The sequence below is a fragment of the Lineus longissimus genome, chromosome 16 (assembly GCF_910592395.1).
Source record: "Lineus longissimus chromosome 16, tnLinLong1.2, whole genome shotgun sequence".
NCBI lineage: Eukaryota > Metazoa > Nemertea > Pilidiophora > Heteronemertea > Lineidae > Lineus > Lineus longissimus.
The window spans coordinates 5,427,574-5,447,216 of NC_088323.1; the positions used below are offsets into that span (position 1 = coordinate 5,427,574).

Consider the following 19,643-nt stretch of genomic DNA (forward strand, 5'->3'; position numbering starts at 1 on the left):
AAGGAATTCTTAAATAAAGTTTGCGTTATTTGATCCTTTTACCATGATATCATACATATAAATGTTGGATAAAGGTCGCTTTGATCACACTTGCAAATTATTTTTTGTTAAACAAATAACTAAGAAATATACAATTTTATGTAACTTTATGTAATTTTATTACAAAAGATAATAAATACATAGAATTTGGACATGATCTTAAGTATTCTGCCCCCTTTAGGCGAAAGGCATTAACTGACATTTTGGTCACTTTCATCCAAATCTCCCTATCATTCTGACATGTGTTTGGATAAGACTTTAGTCTGAGAATACTGGAGATGTAATGGAATCAAGTGGAATACAGTATGCCCTTTGCCTCAATAGGGCAGTATTGACATCAGTGAAATATTATTATCACATTAATCACAGCCAAAGTTGACTTGTAGTCGGCTCATTTAGCTCTAAAAGTAGGCATGAGGTTTTCCTAAACCTTGTCAGCAAAATCTGAAAATCCCTTTTCCAAGAATATTTTAGTAGTGTGAAGAAGATGAACTAAAACCTCTGCCTTAAAAAAGTTTTGTCAGAATATTCGTTGGATATCTCATGGCCGTTAGAAATTAACACGAGTCAGAGATGAAGTCTGTCCATCCATCTTACCACATAAATTCAGCAAACGCTTTGCAGCTTTTGGGATTTCTGAGGGCAGCCACAGTGAGAATTTCAAGGTCTCTTCGGTGAGAACCACACCAAAGAGAGAACAAAATTCGATACTGTTTTTTCCACGAATCATTGTAACCTAGCAAGAACCATTTCTGCACTTGAGCTGACTGTTAGAATGAATGGACCTTCCTTGTTTGGGTAGAATGTACATGGAATGATGTTGTAGACTCCCCCTGCGATGTTGTCCAGCGCCAGCACGCAGAACCCTCTCCTGAAATGGTAAAAGTGTTAAGCTTAGAATGGGACAGGGATATCTGGGGAACAGTCATCAGGAGAGAGTGTAGTGTGGGAACAAAGTCCCGGGACTCTCACTAGGCATTGGTCACTGGTTTCTATAGCCATACATCTGAATCAGTCATTGAAAACGTGACTAGGAATTGTACTCCACAGAGATGTCATCTGCTCTATTTGATGTTCGGTACAAGCTTGTTGGAGGAGTTGAGTTTTGTAAACTTGAAAAGACGCCAGCTTACCTGAAATCCCCTGACGATTTTTTCTTGAAAGCACCGGAAGCTGTTGAATTGTTCTCAGTCACGGTGATGACTTCAAAGCCCACACTGTACTCCCTGAAAAAATTTCAACATTACTGTAAACTTTCATATAATTTGGCACATCATAGCAAGCACAAGTGTACAGTCCTATTGAGGACAACAGCTAGCAGGCATGGCATTGAGAATAACAATCAAGCACGGTTGAAAAAAAGTGTTTCATATTTGCAGGACTAAAAAGCCCATTATTAAAAGTTTTTAGTACTTACTTGGGACCCCTGACTTCTATTAGTATATGGTTGTCAGTAGTACTGTTGTCCAGCTGTATCTGATACATGGGGTTCTTTTTATGTGTGGCCGTGTTATTTGCACACCCTCCAGCAGTAGCACCTTTCCATTCACCAGTAACCTGAGAAAATGGAGACCATGGGTGATATGAATAAAGACTAGCGAATGCTTTTACTTCAATTTTGTACAGAAAGACCTAGTGTAAATGTACGCGGAGTTTTAGAAAAAAGCATTTGCTCGTCTTTAACTTTAATCAAATTCTGCTTGGCTCCATTGTCACTCGTCAAACTAGTTGGGAGCATACCTGAGTGAGAAACTACTGCTAAGGGTCGGCGTTGCTAAGATCCTGCACCAAGCATTCTAGGAATGACAGAAGTGATACTCAATAGGAACTTGCTTCAGAACTGGACAGCATTGTCTCCATGCCCACTGAAAGAGACTACATGTGCAGGACACTTAGTCAGTACAGGATGGAGGCTTCCTTCCTGTTGCGCACCCAAAGACAAATACCTCAAAACGACTCGATTCTGACCAAAATGCTTGAAACACGTACCTGTTTCTGATAACTCTGGATGTATGGGTCGGCAATTTTTGTGAGGGAGAACTCAGCAGTGGTGTAGGCACGTAGCGTGTAGTGAATGGTATTGTTCTTCTCATATTGCGAAATTACAAGGGTGTAGTGATAAACACCGGGGGCGTCTTCCACCATTTTGACTAAGTAGTGCGGACTGTTGATTCGTGTCCCATCTTTGTATGGGGGCGGGTCGACTGAAAAACACAATTTGAAAATACAAATGAAAAATATTAAATAATTGAACAAATACTTTCAAAGTTATTGTAACATTCATATTTTCTCATCATAACGAACGGAATGATTCAAAACACAATGGGCAGTTAATGCTTTTTCTTCAGGATGACTGAAACTAACCACAGACCTTATGAAGGCTATTCAGAGACTTGAGCCACTACACCACCGAGGCTTCTTAAATCAGTCGAAACAGTAATATCTACTTACATGGATAGTAAACACGTTTCCCTCCTGTCTTGTAAACAACTACCGTGATGAACTCCTTGTTGTCAGCGAAGTCGTCTTTGTCCGTGATATGCCGGGTTAGTAGGATCCAGATAGGCGTCGCCCCTGTAGCTTTGACTTCGAGACGATACTGGGGATTATCGCTGATATCGTATAGATCTTTCTTCGGGCCACTTTTGGCTGGCCAAGTACTGGAAGATAAAGTTTTAGTTCGAATAAGGTAGAATTGGCGGTATGAATAACAAGTTGATTGTTTAAAATCACTGGTGACAACCAAGAAAGTAAGATGTGTGAGCAAAGCATGCATGAAAGACAGAAAAAATGAAAATATGCCGACGTATTTTTATCAAAATTAACATGATGAAATATAGCGGTGTACTGGTTGTAGCTGACTACGACTCACAATCAGAACATTCTGGTTACCCCTTCCAGTGGCTTTTGCTGCACGAGGATTAATCCTCCTAGCATCTCTGTTCTTTCAAACCGAGTACTAGCAGTGACCGTTTTAAAGCCAGAACACACTCCATGGAAATTGAGGGAATCGTTGTTTTCTGAGCTCCCAAGAGGGCCGCCACTGCAGCAAATTCATCTTACTCTCTCACGGCCAAATGGTAGCTACTAACGAGTATGGACTTACTGGTGAATGCATGTGGTGTACGGGAAGAGATCTGGGTTCCAGTTGATGTACATCACGTCGTAATATCGGAGAACTGACTTGTAGTCTATCCAGAATACACCTAAAACACAACATAGATAAAAGAATTTGAAAGACTCTTCCATAACTGAGAAGCAAAAACAAGCCATTTGGTTACAGTCAAAGCTCTCTGCATGTGGGGTGTAATGTACAGTGGTGCGACAGCAAAATAATTCTCTTTCTCACCAACTAATATTGCTAGCTAAGAAACATGCCAAATCATAGTTGTTGAGCTACCTACCATTGTCTATCATTTGGGCACTCTCTGGGTCATAGTTCAGAGCCTTCTGCATGTCAGGTGTCCAGTGGACGGTGTCTGTCTCAGAATAGTTGCCTTTCCATCGCAAATGGCTCCATGGATTCTTCAACATCATCAACTGCTGACCCTAGATGAACAAAAATGGGGAAAAGGGGGATACTTTTTTAGGTTACACTGAGGGGAGCTGTCATTTTATGTACCGGTCAGCAGCCCAAGCGTACCTAAAGGTGAAAAACAGGTCAAATTCTTTTTGTGGGGCAGAAAAAACAAGGAAATTGACTCGAAGCATACAAACCTTGACTATTTTGATGTCTAGTAACGCATAGGCATGAGTTGAAACAAGGCCGGCTCTGTCTGCATCCACTTCTGATAATTCTCCAGTTGCCAAGGTAACCAAACAATGGCCTTTGTGGAATCGGTCCATGACTTTCTTGAACTCTTTGTCCGGATCGAAGCTATCCTTCCCGACTCGTATTGCCACCCTTTCTGGGATCCACCCGGTCAAGGCGTGAAGATCTATATTCTGAAATTATTGAAGAATATGATAGAGAGCACATTTTATGGTCCAACAATTAACGAATTAACGAAGGGTAAAGTGGTTATCACTCACCATCCTTAATAGAGAAGGGTGTCTTTATAAGACAGGTGTTCACTAAGGGAGGTTCAATTGTATCATCCAAAGAACTTACTGAATTTGATCCAGGGAAATCGTAACCACCCATCACTTTCATGTAAGCTTTCTCCAGCAGAGAGACCCAGAGTTCATTCTTGTTGTTAGAGAACGAGCAGAGGAGTTCACCACGGGAATCGACAGGCAGGTAGTCGTCAATTATCACCTGCACAGAAAGAGAGATAAAGATACATACTCAGAAGTATATACTTTTCTGGCACTGGGAAATTAAAGGTTTAACCCAAGTGGTTTGTTTAGAATTCTGAGATAGGACATACTTCAGGAGCCTCATAGCCAAGCCAACTGCTGGCTACCACGCATGATGGCCCTGGTTCTACCCAAGAGAACCCAGGATTGTATTTCTGGATGAACCGGCAAGGATTTCAAGGAACTAAAATTGTAGGCACCTCACAGTCTTTCAAGTGAGATGTAAACTTGAGGTTTCTTGTTTCTGGTGTCTATGCCAGGGCAAGCCAGAGACCCCAACAAGGGAGAAACATGAGTAGCTTGTGTGGACTCCACCTCTGGCCGAAGACGGAGTCACTAAGCCCTTATGGTACCTGTAGAGATACAATTGGAGTAAATTACAAACTTCATTGACATCACCAGGCATTGAACGTAACAGGGAAAGAAACAGAGCTCACCTTTCTCAATACACCATTAAGGTTCAGTTTGACCATGTATTTTCCACACGGATTGTACACCGGGTCACCCTGTCGGTTCTGCGGGTAGATAATACTCGTGATCAACTTGCGTTTGAATCTTCTCTCGTATTGTGCCGATATGGCCAGGGAGGCCACGAATGAACAGTCGGAGATTAACGTCTGAAACAAATTACGAGCATCGATATCAAGAAAGGAAAGGGGATTGGCCTGTCAGGGCTACCACTAATCTTTTTCCCATTTGCATATTTTGTCAAACTACTGTAGTGAATATTCTAGGCCCAATTTCAAGCAGTGGTAAAGGGCTCATAGCCTTGTGGTTAACACTGCTGGCTACCACGCAATTTAAAAAGGGCCTGGGTTCGTTCCCAGGGAGAACCTAGTATTGTATGTCAGGAAGAACTGGTGTGGCTTTCAAGGAACTGAAATTCCTGACTCTTTAAAACACAACGCCGCCATGATGAATATTATGAGGCAATTCAAAGGCGAACAGGCCAGTGGCCTTTGAACTTTTCAGATGATTGATTGATTGATTGATTAAATACCTGTTTTATAGAAAAACTTGACACGGCATATATCATTTTTGGCTCCTCGAAGATTTCATCTGGACGAACGAAAGCCTTAAAATGGTTTTTCTGTTTCGGAGCAAGTGCTAGCAACCCACTTTTGTCCCTGCAAGAAGAACAGGAGGTTATTTAACACTTTAAACCCAAAGCTCTGCAATGCTGTAACATGCCCTATTCGAAAATTTAACAACATCATACTTGACTTTAAACAACGGCATTTTTAAAGATCACAGACTTACGTAAATGGCACAGGATATCCAAACTTTTCCTTCATATCCACTGACATGAAAGGAACATATTCTCGGCCGTTGATGAATGATGTAGTTCTGAAAAGTATGAATGTATTGATATTAGAAAATCTGTGGGCAAACACAGTGCTTACTCCTCGATGGCTGAATTAGGATGCCTAGGCTGGCCTACATAACAGGAACAATCATTGTGAAGTACTAAAATCTTACTACAGTGGAACCTCCCTTAGTGGACACCTCTCTGTTAAGGACAACCTCTCTATTAAGGACACTAGTTTTGGTCCCAAATTGTTTTTTTCCATTCAATTTGACCTCTCTAATCAGGACACCTCTCTATTAAGGACAGCACTTGTCAGTCCCAAGGTGTCCTTAATAGAGAGGTTCTACTATAGAGAGGTTCTATCAAGGTTCTATCAAGAAAGAACTAACCTGAGAACCTTGATTTCTTCTTTTGTGTATGAGCCCCCACCACCGGGGGGCGCTTTATGCTGAACACTCGGGCTGGGCATTGGACTCCTCCGCGGCGCTGGCTTTTCATCGTCATCGAAAAGATTGAAGCCCAGTGGACGTGGTGCCACCTTTACTTTTGCAGGTGGTTGAATTGGCGGAGGAGGGGCGGGCTGTGATTGATTTGCCGTCTTCTTCTTTTTCAGGTCTTCAGCTCTAAAAAATAAATGTAATTACAATCTCAGACGAAGTCCTGGCGTCCGGAGTAAATTTTCAACCAAAACATTTTGAAGAAAATGAACTACTTGTCAAATCATAGAAATTTATGTGGTTTTAAATTTTCTCTTCAGCTCTGAAAAATAAAACAAAGTCATTCTAAAATGATCTTGAATAGAGAGGTTCTACTGTAATTGCAATCTCAGACAAAGTCCTGGCGTCCAGAGTAAATTTTCAACTGAACAAATTTTGAAGAAAATAAACTACTTGTCAAATCATAGAAAGTTTATGTGGTTCTACATTTTCTCAGTGTGCAGAACTAACCTGTCTAGAGCTTGGGTCGCCAACTTCACAACCTTCGCTTCCAATGTTTTATCTTGAGTTGCCTGTTTCTGAAATAAAACCGAAGACTTTGAGTGGCAAAGAATGAACAAAACAAGCCACCACATTCGTCATCTACATGACTGAAACACCATCAAATAGAAACTGGACACAAAAGAAGAGGAATGTTCGTACTTACAACGCTAAGTAACAGTTCGACAGCCTGAGAGTATAGTTCCAGAGCCTCTTTGTCATTCCCATTCTCATCCTCATCAAAGGCTTGTCTCAGTAAGAACTCGGCCCTTTCCTTGTTGTGTTGTTCTGGGGTCTTTGCCACAGTTTGTTGTCGAAATTGTTGGTTTTCTAGTCCTAAAGAGAAGTAATGCTTTTAGTGCTATTATCTTTTTTAATTCATTTCTTATACGCCATTCATCAACTTGTGCAAAAGCTACTTATGCAAAACAGTGCTACATTGCAGTCAACCCATGCTAGAATTCAACAATAGGCAAACTTACTGGCTTTCTTTAGCTGCTCTGCCCTCAAAATGTATTCATTTGCCTTATCCACAATCCCAGGTATTTGGGATCCAGCCATTGAAGCAGACAGCAATGCTTGAGCAGCTTCCTGAAAACAAGAAAGATCGGATGACAACTGAAACACATCAGCATGAATTGTCAACAAATACGGGGAACCTGCAGTTTGTTTCAGCCAGTCAGAAAAACACTATTTCTTGCCTTGACCCGCGGTCAAATGAACGACAAGAATAAATGTGAAGAATCCTAAATTGTTATGTTTTCAATGAGGTCATGCTCTCGACACAACCAACTACTTTTTCTCCTGCCTTTACTCAAGGATTAGTGATAGCATTACTGACTTAATAAATGTAGGCCCCATATCAGTTGTGGGGTTCTGAATTTGCTGAGTGAGATCTATCCTCGACAGGCTGGCTTTATCAGGAAAAAACAATTCTAAAGAGATTCAGATTCTTACTGTGTAATAGAATATTGCAGTGTTGATTTCGCCCAATTTATCGAAGGACACTGCGGATTGAGCAAAGGACATCCCGTCCTGCTCAAGGGCACTTGCATCTGCCATACTGATGCACAAATGTACCAGTTACCAGTTAAGAGGACTTGAATTTCTTGTGCAACCTGAAAAAAGACACTCAGTTAATTTACAACAAGGGCAATACAATAATTGACTCATCGACATTGTAATCTCAGCTATGAAACACTAGACTTACTGTCGAGACACTAGACTTACTCAAGTCAATCTTGCAGGCTGAGCTGGAGCCAGTCGAGGGACAAGTTCTGCAGACTGCTGCCAGAGCCAGATACTCTGGCAGCTCTCTATGGTTCAACTTGGTAAGGTGCATTTCCCTCCATCCACACTGATAACTGTGGCAGTTGGTGAGTGGTGTGGGCTGGCCTACAACTTCCCTGTAGGCCAATAGGCAATGCCAATAGACAAAGGGGCCTATTGTCGTGATACTCCGCCACTGCATCAGATTAGAAGTGCCCAGCGGCAGGAGTGGACGCAAAGAGTGTGTGGCACAATTGAAAGGATGAATTTGGTTGGAAGACTTTCCAATCATTAGTCTACAATTATTATTTTTTCACTTCCTGATGAAGTTTCAAGTTCAGTCGATTTCGAAACGTTTGTGTTTTTTCAACTTTCAACCTCAATATTTGATCCTCTATGGCATGCAACATAGAAATGAGAGAGTACCTTACAGTAAAAAAATACCTTACCTATATAATGAACGAAGGATCAAGTATTCTTGCCACTGATATTTCAGGTTTCGGAGGTTTTATTGGTGGGATTTTCCCATTTTCTCAACATGTTCACCATTTTGATTTAGGCCACCTAACGCCGAAAAATAGAACTAAAATTGAAAGAACCTCCCCATAAATCACGAAATACGCCTTATTCGCAATAGCTTTCACATAAATTGTACCCAATACTACTAAAGGATTGTCTATAGATTCAATATATTGTATGATCGATCACATTTAGGTTACTTTAGCCGCTCGATAACTCGTCAAAGTGTCAATTTAGCATAAATCACCGCATGGTGTCGCCACCTATCGAAACTACGAAAGACGATGTCAAAACGCTTTCTCATAAAATTTGTTTGTTGATGTCCTATTTTTGTTCATTTTCTCTCGATCAAAGACAGTAAAGACGATGTAAGTCACGTGCATCAGTTATCTTAACCAAATAAAACCGTACAAAATTGCCTGAAGTCGTTGATATATGAATTTGGCGACCGAAATTTGAGGTTGAACTGGGGAGTCCTCTCTCCTCTTGTCTTGGCTGTACAAAATGTACATGTGCATAATGTCTTCTTAAAAGTCTGCCTATGCACAGGATCGTTTGTTGATGTGACAATCACATGTTGTCCAGGGCATTGGCGAGTCCATACCAAGTCCTGTACCACATATGATTATGATACCTCCTTACCCAAGTGTGAGCATGTCAGTAACTTAAGGCCAAGAAGGGGTAGGCCTGATGACTGCTTATGACTTCATTCATGTATGGTTAAATCCATTGAAAGAGTCTCCACCATGTCCACATTCCAGGCTAACCCGCCCTGATCTTTTCAGAGTCCATCATGGATGAGTTCCAGCAATTGGAACACTTGTCACTGGTCTCGAAAGTTTGCACTGAACTCGACAACCACTTGGGCCTGAATGACAAGGATCTGGCGGAATTCGTCATTGATTTAGCGGCGAAGCATAACACTTTTGAGACATTCAAGAAGGCGCTGTTGGACAATGAGGCGGAATTTGCGGTAAGAAGGAGGTTCATAAAGTGTCGTCATCTTGTAAATAGCACTTGGGTCAAACTAAGGTTTCCTGAGTGCATTCGGCATGTTTTAGAGAGGCTGAGGAATCACAATCCAAATAGGGCATGGAAATGAGAGTTAAATTGCAAGCTGGATTCTGAGTTGCTAAACACTTGAACTATCCAAAGTTGTTTTTATGTTTTATCTAAAATCTTTTTACAGGATTCCCTAATTGCAAACCTGTTGAGGTTAATCCAGAAAATGGCTCCAAAAAAGCCAAAGAAACAAAAGAAGAAGGATACAGATGGGTCAGACGATGAGTTTGAGAAAGCTGACAATGATAAGGAAATGAAGAGGCATTTGTTCCCAGGTCTGGCAATCCCTGATGATCCCACTGTCAGGGTAAGTTCATTGGCATTCTGTTCAATTCAGGGATGCATTCCCAGCCTAATTATTAGAAAAATCACAGACCATACTGGTACCTGCTTTCTGAAAAGGTGAATGATTACCATTTGATTGTGTTTAGCTGAGAATCATTGCTGAAAAAGAAACGTGGCAGTCCCTTGACCTTTTCTCCTTTGTTTCCAGACTATGCTTCAAGACGAACTCAAAGCAGATGATGTTGAAGTCAAGGAAGAACCCAAGGAGGGTGGTTCTGATCTACAGGTGGCAGCATCAATGTTGGGTGAATTAGAAGCTTTATTCAAGCAAGAAAAAGAGTAAGTTTTCACATAAACACTTCATGCTTTTTTGAAGGTGTAGAGAAATCAGTTTGATTGTTTCTCCTCGATGTATAATCGGCCTGACACTGATTATGCCATCAGAAACAGCACAGGCAGTCTAGGACTCAAAAAGTGTCTAACTTAGGGTTGTAACTACCTTGCCTCTGCCGCATGACATTGCAATCATTACATGCTAATAACTGTTAGCTGAAAACCTAGCTATGCTTTCAGTAACCTGAAACATCATTGGCCTTGAACAGCTGTGCCTGCATCCTCTTTGAAATTATATCGTTGTTTTGTTTACTTACAGTCCAAAGAAATCATCGTCAGATAAAAAAGATCGGGATCGGGACAAAAAAAGACGCAACCGTAGTAGAAGTCGCAGCAGAGATAGGGACAGGAGGAGAGGACGTTCTAGGAGTAGGTCGCGGGATCGCAGAAGTCGGTCGCGGGATAGAGGTCGCAGGGACAGACACAGGAGGGGTGATTCTCGGGATAGGAAAAGGCGGAGCGACTCAAGAGACAGATATCGGAGTGACTCGAGAGACCGCAGGAGTCGTTCTAGGGACAGATCTAGACGGAGTCGTTCTCGGGAGCGAAACAGGAGGAGTAGATCTCGTGATCGGGATAGGAGGGGTCACAAAGATAGAGACTCGGGTAGAAAGAGGCGCGATTCAGATCATGGGGGTGGTGTCGAGTTGGCGACTGAGCCAGAAGTTACAGCTATTTACGATGGGAAAGTTACAAGTATCATGCAGTTTGGATGCTTTGTGCAGCTGGAGGGTTTAAAGAAGAGGTGGGAGGGACTTGTACATATTTCAGAGGTAAGTGAGATTGATCGTCATCGGCATAAAATCAGCAGGCTATGTCAAAATTAAATGAAACAAATCTAAGTTCGCTTGACGATCTTTATGCTGTACATACAAGAGTCTCTAAGTGCCTCACTCATCATATTATAGTCATGTTTACATTAGCATGCATATTGACAGTTAGAGGTTTTGTTACAGACTAAATATTGTTAAATCTTTGTTTTGCAGTTACGAAAAGAAGGCAGGGTCACAAGTGTTTCAGAAGTTGTTCAGAAAGGTCAAAAGGTCAAGGTTAAGGTGCTAACGTTCACAGGACAGAAAACCAGTCTTTCTATGAAGGTAAATTATAACACTTCTTTCCATTGCCAGCAGTGTATTCAAGTGTATATTGGTTGATTGAGGAATTGGTCCAATTCTCACAGTTTTGAAAGATTATGTTTTATTTCACAGGACGTTGATCAAGACACCGGTGAAGACATCAACCCACAGCGGACACAACGACTCACAGGCGGTGGAGAATCGGACGACATTGTCGCCAGGAATCCCGACCGCCCCTCGACGCTGCCGCTTGTCAGACTGCCAGAAATGGACATCGATCGAGAACGGCGGAAAGTACAACGGATCTCGTCGCCGGAAAAATGGGAAATTAAACAGATGATTGCGGCGAACGTAATCGACAAGTCGGAATTGCCCGACTTTGATGAAGAGAATGGTTTGTTGCCAAAGGAGGATGATTCGGATGAGGATGTTGAAGTGGAGTTGGTGGAAGAGGAGGCACCCTTCCTCAAGGGCTACGGCCGACAGAGCTTGCTCGATCTCAGCCCGGTGAAAATTGTAAAGGTATGTGATATCGGTCAAAAATGATGCCAGTAGGGTCGTTACATGGTACCAAACCAGACCAGGTCTGATCACATCGCTCATGACGCATCAATGATGTAAATATGTCACCCAAGTCTTCAGAACTACGTAGTCTTTACTACATGTAGTCTACTCTACAGTTTAAGTATCTCTTGCAGATATTGACGTTTACAGTTTGTTTATCATTGTTTGTTTGATCTTTTCCAGAACCCTGATGGCTCACTTTCGCAGTCGGCCATGATGCAATCAGCCCTGCAGAAGGAACGGCGAGAGATGAAGCAGGTAGCCAGGGAGGCTGAGATGGATGCCGTACCAGTCGGTCTAAATAAACATTGGATTGACCCCATGCCTGATGGTAAGTTATCCGTTAACTGAGGGGTTATAACTTGTTTTTGCAGGGGAAATTCTATCAATGGACTGAAAAATCCTGTTTAAAGACTTGTTTACTTCCACCACTAACCCCAATTTGCCACCAATATCCAGTCTAAACTCACATCGATCCTGCTAGACTCGGTGTCGATCCTATCACCTTTGATGTTAAACTCCCTATCATTCAGATTACTCTGAGGGCCAGCCCACATCGTTAATCGTTCGATAGTTTATCTGAATCCCCTTGGAATATGCTAAAATCAAAAATACATGTACAGACACAAACACCTTCGATGTCAATCTCTTGTCTTTTTGCCATGCAGAGGATGGACGTAAGCTAGCATCGAGCGTACGCGGTATGGGTGGGCAGACGACAGATATGCCTGAATGGAAAAAACACATCACTGGGGGCTCAAAGGCCTCGTACGGCAAGAAAGAGACTAAGTCACTGCTGGAACAGAGGCAGAGTTTACCAATCTATAAACTCAAGGACCAACTAGTTAAGGTGAGGACGCCAGTAATAATGGTGATGATGATGACTTACTACAGAGATCAGTTTGTGTCTGAGCTCTCTTATGAATAGTGTTTCTGCCAGGTAAAAATGGAAGGGCACAGCACCCTGCCCCCTAAACGTGCTCCCAGCCTTTCTTCAAAACAACTATGGTGCTAACCTAGCCCCTTTTCTCAGTTCCCCTTGCCCATTTCTTCGCTAATTTTCCAAATCTCTGCCATTCCAAATTTCTTGAAGAAACACAAATCATTTATCCCCCAATATTTCAGGCTGTCCATGACAATCAGATCCTTATTGTCATCGGAGAGACGGGCTCGGGAAAGACGACGCAGATGACCCAGTATCTTGCCGAGGCTGGCTACGTGGTAAAGGGAAAGATTGGGTGTACCCAGCCGCGTCGTGTGGCCGCTATGTCGGTTGCTAAGAGAGTGTCTGAAGAGTTTGGTTGTCGATTAGGGCAAGAGGTGAGACAATTTACAGTTACAGGGATGAGATATATCAGATTTTTGGAGGATTCCCTTTTTCCTTTTCCTAAAAAGGGCTTGATTTGAAAGACTATTGTCAGTGATTTGATAAGATGATAAAAAGTAAAAGAACAAGATAAGCTAGTTAATTTAATCTTGATGATCATCATATTCAACTTCTCTGCTTCAGGTCGGCTACGCCATGCGTTTCGAAGACTGCACAAGTGCGGAAACGGTCATCAAATACATGACGGAGGGTCTATTACTCCGAGAATGTCTCCTGGACCCTGATCTCACCAACTATAGCATCATCATGTTGGACGAGGCCCACGAGCGTACGATACACACAGACGTCTTGTTCGGGCTGCTGAAGAAAGCAATTGTCAAGAGGAAAGACATGAAACTTATTGTGACGTCTGCTACACTTGATGCTGTCAAATTTTCACAGTATTTCTTCGAAGCGGTAAGCGTTCTGTTGTCTCTGTGTTCAGTTAAAGTGAGCGTTTATTGCATTTTACTACGGTTGGGCACTAATCTGCCTCTTTTCAGATGAGCACCGCTTGCCCAGCATAGCCACAGGAATCTCAGGACATTGAAATCGAGGTAAAGTGTCTTGCCTATGGTCACAAGTGATGTATCTGTGTTAGATGTCAGATGTCAGAACCCTCGATTTTCAATGAATTTTGAAAAAACATGCGAATAAACAATTCATTTGGAAAGAGTATACTGTACGATATGAAATACCAATTGTCAGTTGTAATCAAGATTTATGTCCACCTATTATTGTCTCAATTGCATTGCAGCCTATTTTCACGATACCCGGCCGCACGTACCCAGTGGAGATCCTGTATACAAAGGAAGCAGAGACTGATTATCTGGATGCTTCCATGATTACAGTCATGCAGATACATCTGACAGAACCACCAGGTAAGTTAATAAACATAACAGAGATTGTGCACCATTAGGACTCCCACTCCAACTTCAACTTGGAGGATGACTGAAAATGTTTTGGCTGACGAAAACCTGTTCATGATTGGTACATTGATGCAATATTTTCAAATCCAATCTCACTAGGAAAATATCTTTCCTACTCTTTCGCACAGGTGACATCCTACTGTTTTTGACTGGTCAGGAGGAAATCGACAGCGCTTGCGAGATTCTGTACGAGAGAATGAAAGCGCTTGGGCCTGAGGTGCCCGACCTCATCATCTTGCCCGTATACAGTGCTCTGCCCAGCGAGATGCAAACGAGAATTTTCGAGCCAGCTCCTCCAGGATCCCGAAAGGTTGTGATTGCGACGAACATTGCTGAGACATCGCTGACAATCGACGGTATCTTTTACGTTGTCGACCCCGGCTTTGTCAAACAGAAAGTGTATAATTCCAAAACTGGGATGGATCAGCTGATTGTCACTCCCATTTCACAGGTGAGGAACTTGTTATTGTTCCGAGGTTTGAAAGGGTGCACCAATTCCAGGAATTGTTTCAACGAAAGTGCATTCTTTCTAACTATCATCATCATTATATTTGGCTTCTTAGCCAAGACTTGGGCCATATGCATAACTTAATTTTTTATTGACTCCTTACTTCGGGTTGAAATATTCGCTCTGATGATATAATTTCACACCAATAATATATTTTATGCTGAACTATCTCCTTATAACTCCAGGCCCAAGCTAAGCAGCGCTCCGGTCGTGCCGGTAGGACAGGCCCGGGAAAATGTTACCGCCTCTACACTGAGCGGGCCTACAGAGACGAGATGTTGAAAACGGCCGTGCCGGAGATCCAGCGAACCAATCTTGCCCCGACTGTGCTGTCACTCAAAGCCATGGGAATAAACGATTTGTTGTCGTTCGATTTTATGGATGCGCCTCCGATGCAGACGTTGATATCAGCTATGGAGCAGCTTCACGCGCTCAGTGCGCTGGACGATGAAGGTCTATTGACCAGGCTTGGGAGACGAGTGAGTTGGCTTAAATTGTTTGATTCTCAAGGGTGATAGATTTGATTATTCATCTACCGACTGTCAATCTTCCGATCAGTGGTGATTAAGCATTATGCTACAACACAGTGACACATTACAGTGAGAGATTTCTTGCAGATAAAGAATTCAATGACTTATAAGAGAAACGTTACAGAGAGAATTCGAATACTTAAAAAATTGAGCTGTTAAATGATTTTAACTTTCCCGCCTCTTTCAGATGGCCGAGTTCCCCCTGGACCCCCAGCTCTCCAAGATGTTGATCATGTCCGTACAGTTGGCCTGCAGCGATGAAGTCCTCACTGTGGTCTCCATGTTATCAGTACAGAACGTCTTCTACAGGCCTAAGGTAGGCTATATACAACACTCAAAGTGCCCCTCTCCACTCCTCAAAAAGCAACAACTGTCTCAACACTTACATGTACAGTTTCCAACACTTACATGTACAGTTTCCAACACTTACATATACAGTTTCCAACACTTACATGTACAGTTTCCAACACTTACATGAGCTGATCAAAAAACTTCTTGGTGGCACGCAGTCATCAACTCTGCATATCTTTGGCTGGAGGTTATTTTGTCCCTTTTTGACACTCCTGTTCCCTCAATGTTCTGCCCTTAGAAACTGATATGGTGTGGTGAGTGGCTTTTTCTTGATCTTTTTGCTGCATTTGTAGGAAGCAGTTGGATAAACCTCGAGACAGATATTATTATTTCATCTTTACAGGACAAGCAAGACTTGGCAGACTCCAGGAAGGCCAAGTTCCACCAGGCCGAGGGGGATCATCTGACACTCCTTTCCGTTTATAACTCGTGGAAAAATAACAAATTCTCCGCTCCATGGTGCTATGAAAACTTCGTGCAGATTCGAACGTTGAAACGGGCGCAGGACGTCAGGAAACAGATGTTAGGCATGATGGATAGGTGAGTAAAACTTTTCATTCTTCATCCCTGTCTGCTCTTGTGAGCATTTGTTTATGTTTAAGTGCCAATAGACGCTATTTCTGCAGCCAGGGAAGGCATCTACCTGTGGCTACTTTGAGTCTCAGTCTAATGGTGTCTTTATATGCCCTTGCACAGGCACCAGGTACAAAGAACCACACTTATCTCCATTTGTATTCATCTATCTTGAAAATTGTGTTAAACTTAAAATGTATCGTTTCACTTCAGGCACAAGTTGGATGTTGTGTCCTGCGGTAAGAACACCGCTCGAGTCCAGAAGGCCATTCTCAGTGGATTCTTCCGTAACGCGGCTAAGAAGGACCCCCAGGAAGGTTACAGGACGATCGTAGACAGCCAGGTGGTCTATATCCATCCATCAAGTTCCCTCTTCAACAGACAGCCTGAATGGTAAGTAGGCCTTGGTTGGGTCTCTTGCCTCCACTGGCATAGGCACCAAAAACAAGGAATGGTGGTTTTAGTCTGACAAAGCTGAGTAAATCTCACATTTGCATCAGCTTGTGGTCTCTTGACCCCTTCAATTTGTCATCAACTCTGATCCTTCCATCCATTCTTTTATTCCAGGGTTGTTTACCATGAACTCGTACTCACCACCAAGGAATACATGAGAGAATGTACCACAATAGATCCAAAATGGATGGTCGAATTCGCCCCAAAATTCTTCAAATTTTCTGATCCAACGCGCCTCTCGAAACAGAAGAAACAACAGAAGATCGAACCATTATACAACAAATATGAAGAACCGAATTCCTGGCGTATATCTCGAGCTTTCAAGAAAGTTCACACGAAAGTCACATTCTGAAGACGTTCTGTTGACTATGGTGTTTTCGATGGAATATTTGCCTCTGATCAGTACATGTTCTCTGTGAAGAGAGTGACATTTTAATATCAAAACACATCTCAGGACATTTTATGGACCATGATACTAATGGCTGCATGATCAAGCCATCTGCCTTGAGGAGCCGCGGTGGTGTAGAGGCTCGGGTGTCTGACAAGCAGTCATGAGGTCCCGGGTTCAATCCCCACTGTTGGGGTGAGACTCAAGGCAGGTGTCTTAGCCTTAAATACCTATCTCCACTCGAATGTATGAATGGGTTGAAGTCAGAAGTGCTCAGGTTGTAGCACTGATTGAACTCCTCAGCTGAGTTCTGCTAAAAAGTTTAAGGATAGACCAGGGACGTCATTTGAGAATGTTGTACATTATGAACCACTATATAAGAACTTGCATTTACCATTTTTAGCTCACCTCTTAGCAGAGGTGAGCTTATCCCATACCGTGGCGTCCGTCGTCCGTCGTCGTCGTCGTCGTCGTCGTCGTCGTCGTCCGTCGTCGTCCGTCGTCCGTTAGCAGGGCACGTTTCGTAACTGTTAGAGCTATTGAGTTGAAACTTGGTACGCATGTACCCTTATGTAATGACACCTTGGAGACCAAGTTTCGGTCCGATTCGTTTCATAGTTTGGCCACCAGGGGGCCAAACGTTAAAAGTGAAAATATGCAATATCTCCCTTAATAGTAGTCGGGAAATTTTGAAAAAAATATGGTAGGTACTTCTAGCAAAGGTGCATCATATATCCTCCGGGTTTTTGATTTGACCTCCTTTTCAAGGTCACAGAGGTCAAATGGTGTAAATTGGCCGTTAGGATGTAACGATGGCACGTTTCTAAACTGCAATGGCTATTGATACCAAATTTGGTACACATTTACCCCTTAGTCAGGTGATCTTAGGGACCAAAGTTTGGTCCAATATGATTCACCACTTGACCACCAGGGGGCAAAATCCAAAAACCTTAAAAATGTGATTATTCCTTAACTTCTTGCCCGATTGCCACCAATTTGATATCATGGGTACATCTAACCACCATACAGTATATGTCACACAGGTTTTTAATTTGACCTTCGTGTCAAGGTCACAGAGGTCAAATGGCGTAAATTCGCCGTCAGGCCGTGACTATGGCACGTTTCTTAACTGCAATGACTATTGATCACAAATTAAGTACACATGTACCCCTTGGTCAGGTGATCTCAGGTACCGAAGTTTGGTGCGACCTGATTTGCCGTTTGGCCTCCAGGGAGGGGGCCAAATCCTAAATTCTTCAAAATGCCATTATTCCTAGTAATGACTTGCCCGATTGGCACCAATTTTATATCATAGGTACATCTAATTCTAACAACCATTCAATGTGTCACCCGGGTCTTCTTTGATTTGACCTACTTTTCAAGGTCACAGAGGTCGAATGTATTGTAAATTGGCCATTTTGGGGAAATTGTAATTGCTTGGACCTACATCAAACCTAACACTACATGACACAATACCATGCTCTTTATCCATCTTTCCTCCGCATGAGGTGAGCACAATGGCCCTGGCCATTTCATTATCTATCTGACGACCAGGAGGTCCAAGGTTCAAGACACTCTAGTTGTCTTAGCTCCCTGCGATAATGCTGTTTGGTTGCCCCATAGCTTCTGCAGCTTTCTGGCTCAGTGCCTGGCAATGCTTGTAAAGGTGAGGAGAAAATAACTTTGATGGGCTGAAACTCATCTTGTCTGTTCATTACCAGGGACACAAAGATACTTTGAAATTTGCTTTTGAGTCTGTAACTGTATTGTTTTATATTTGCATTTGATCATGTACAAATTAAAATCTTCACGATGTAAATAATTGTGAATATAAACCAAAATAGCCATTGTCAAGTTGATTCATATGCCACTTGTAATATTGATCTATCTACTGGAAAATGTGAATAAAATAAACTGAGGTTTTTAAATTTCTCTCTTGTTCTCTGTGCATACTCAGCTAGAGTAGACTGCTAAAACCAGAGGATGGCTATATGATTCAATCTGTAGCTTGTGGTGGCAAAAGAACCCCTCATGATGTTCCCTTGACGGGCCCCAGTTGTGAGTTAGTCCTCTTCAAGCTCAAAGCCAGTCTCATGAAACTGCCCCATTACAGCAGAGTCGTGATTCACTAAATCCTTGCCCACTGTTGCATCGCAGGAAACTTCATAGCTGATCTACTTGTGAACGTTGGAAGCCAACAACATCAGGAAGAATCCAGAACCTCTTACAGGGATCACAAGACGCTCCTGAAACAAGCCCACAAAACACCTGGCAAGAGAGAAGACTGGGGACCTTAGATGCAACACCCTCAGACAGTGTTTAAAATGATAGTTTGTTTGTGCTTTTGAATGGTCATACCAGCAATCTGGCAGTGACTTTGTCCTCATCATGGCATTGACCATGTTGACAGAAAAGAGGCGACTACAATCTTTCGTCTTAGGGCAGGCCACTGCAGACTTAACACCAGACCATGTGCTCCAGGCCCACTCTGGGATCGAGTGACTGGCAACAGGGCCATACAGTGCATCAATGGAGACAGAGCTCTGGGGATCAAGGGAGGGAAAAGAGATGACAGCCAGGTTTATTAGAGACATAATAATGCTTGGTTCTGTAGTAGCCATGAAAAGAAAATCAAACGCTAAGAAGAACTAGAAACGATGAGTATGTTTGTGTCTTTGAAATGGTCTTTCCAGTCTTCTAGATGTGACTCTGTCCTCATCAGACTAAATAGGGGAGCATGGAGTTTAGCAAGA

General features: G+C 42.5%; 2 protein-coding genes across 2 annotated transcripts; one reads left to right on the forward strand and one right to left on the reverse strand.

The window, feature by feature from the left end:
• Positions 1-45: 45 nt before the first annotated feature.
• LOC135500400 (calpain-7-like) lies at positions 46-8,454 on the reverse strand. The gene is made up of 18 exons (XM_064791850.1): positions 8,343-8,454; positions 7,582-7,742; positions 7,107-7,215; positions 6,791-6,960; positions 6,595-6,662; positions 6,037-6,270; positions 5,599-5,685; positions 5,339-5,465; positions 4,776-4,955; positions 4,151-4,297; positions 3,757-3,984; positions 3,444-3,588; positions 3,146-3,245; positions 2,491-2,699; positions 2,029-2,243; positions 1,457-1,596; positions 1,173-1,265; positions 46-910 (listed from the first exon to the last, which is right to left on the reverse strand). The coding sequence occupies exons 2-18, from the start codon at positions 7,684-7,686 to the stop codon at positions 766-768; spliced, it is 2,502 nt and encodes an 833-aa protein (XP_064647920.1). The 5' UTR covers positions 7,687-7,742; positions 8,343-8,454; the 3' UTR covers positions 46-765.
• Positions 8,455-8,687: 233 nt separating this feature from the next.
• On the forward strand, positions 8,688-17,868 carry LOC135500439 (ATP-dependent RNA helicase DHX8-like). Its single transcript, XM_064791912.1, has 18 exons — positions 8,688-8,780; positions 9,198-9,385; positions 9,602-9,781; positions 9,968-10,098; positions 10,412-10,925; positions 11,139-11,249; positions 11,361-11,750; positions 11,976-12,123; positions 12,461-12,642; positions 12,918-13,112; positions 13,303-13,575; positions 13,916-14,039; positions 14,216-14,538; positions 14,781-15,074; positions 15,313-15,441; positions 15,820-16,016; positions 16,263-16,442; positions 16,617-17,868. Exons 2-18 carry the CDS (start codon positions 9,206-9,208, stop codon positions 16,852-16,854), a joined length of 3,789 nt encoding a protein of 1,262 aa, XP_064647982.1. The 5' UTR covers positions 8,688-8,780; positions 9,198-9,205; the 3' UTR covers positions 16,855-17,868.
• Positions 17,869-19,643: the final 1,775 nt, after the last annotated feature.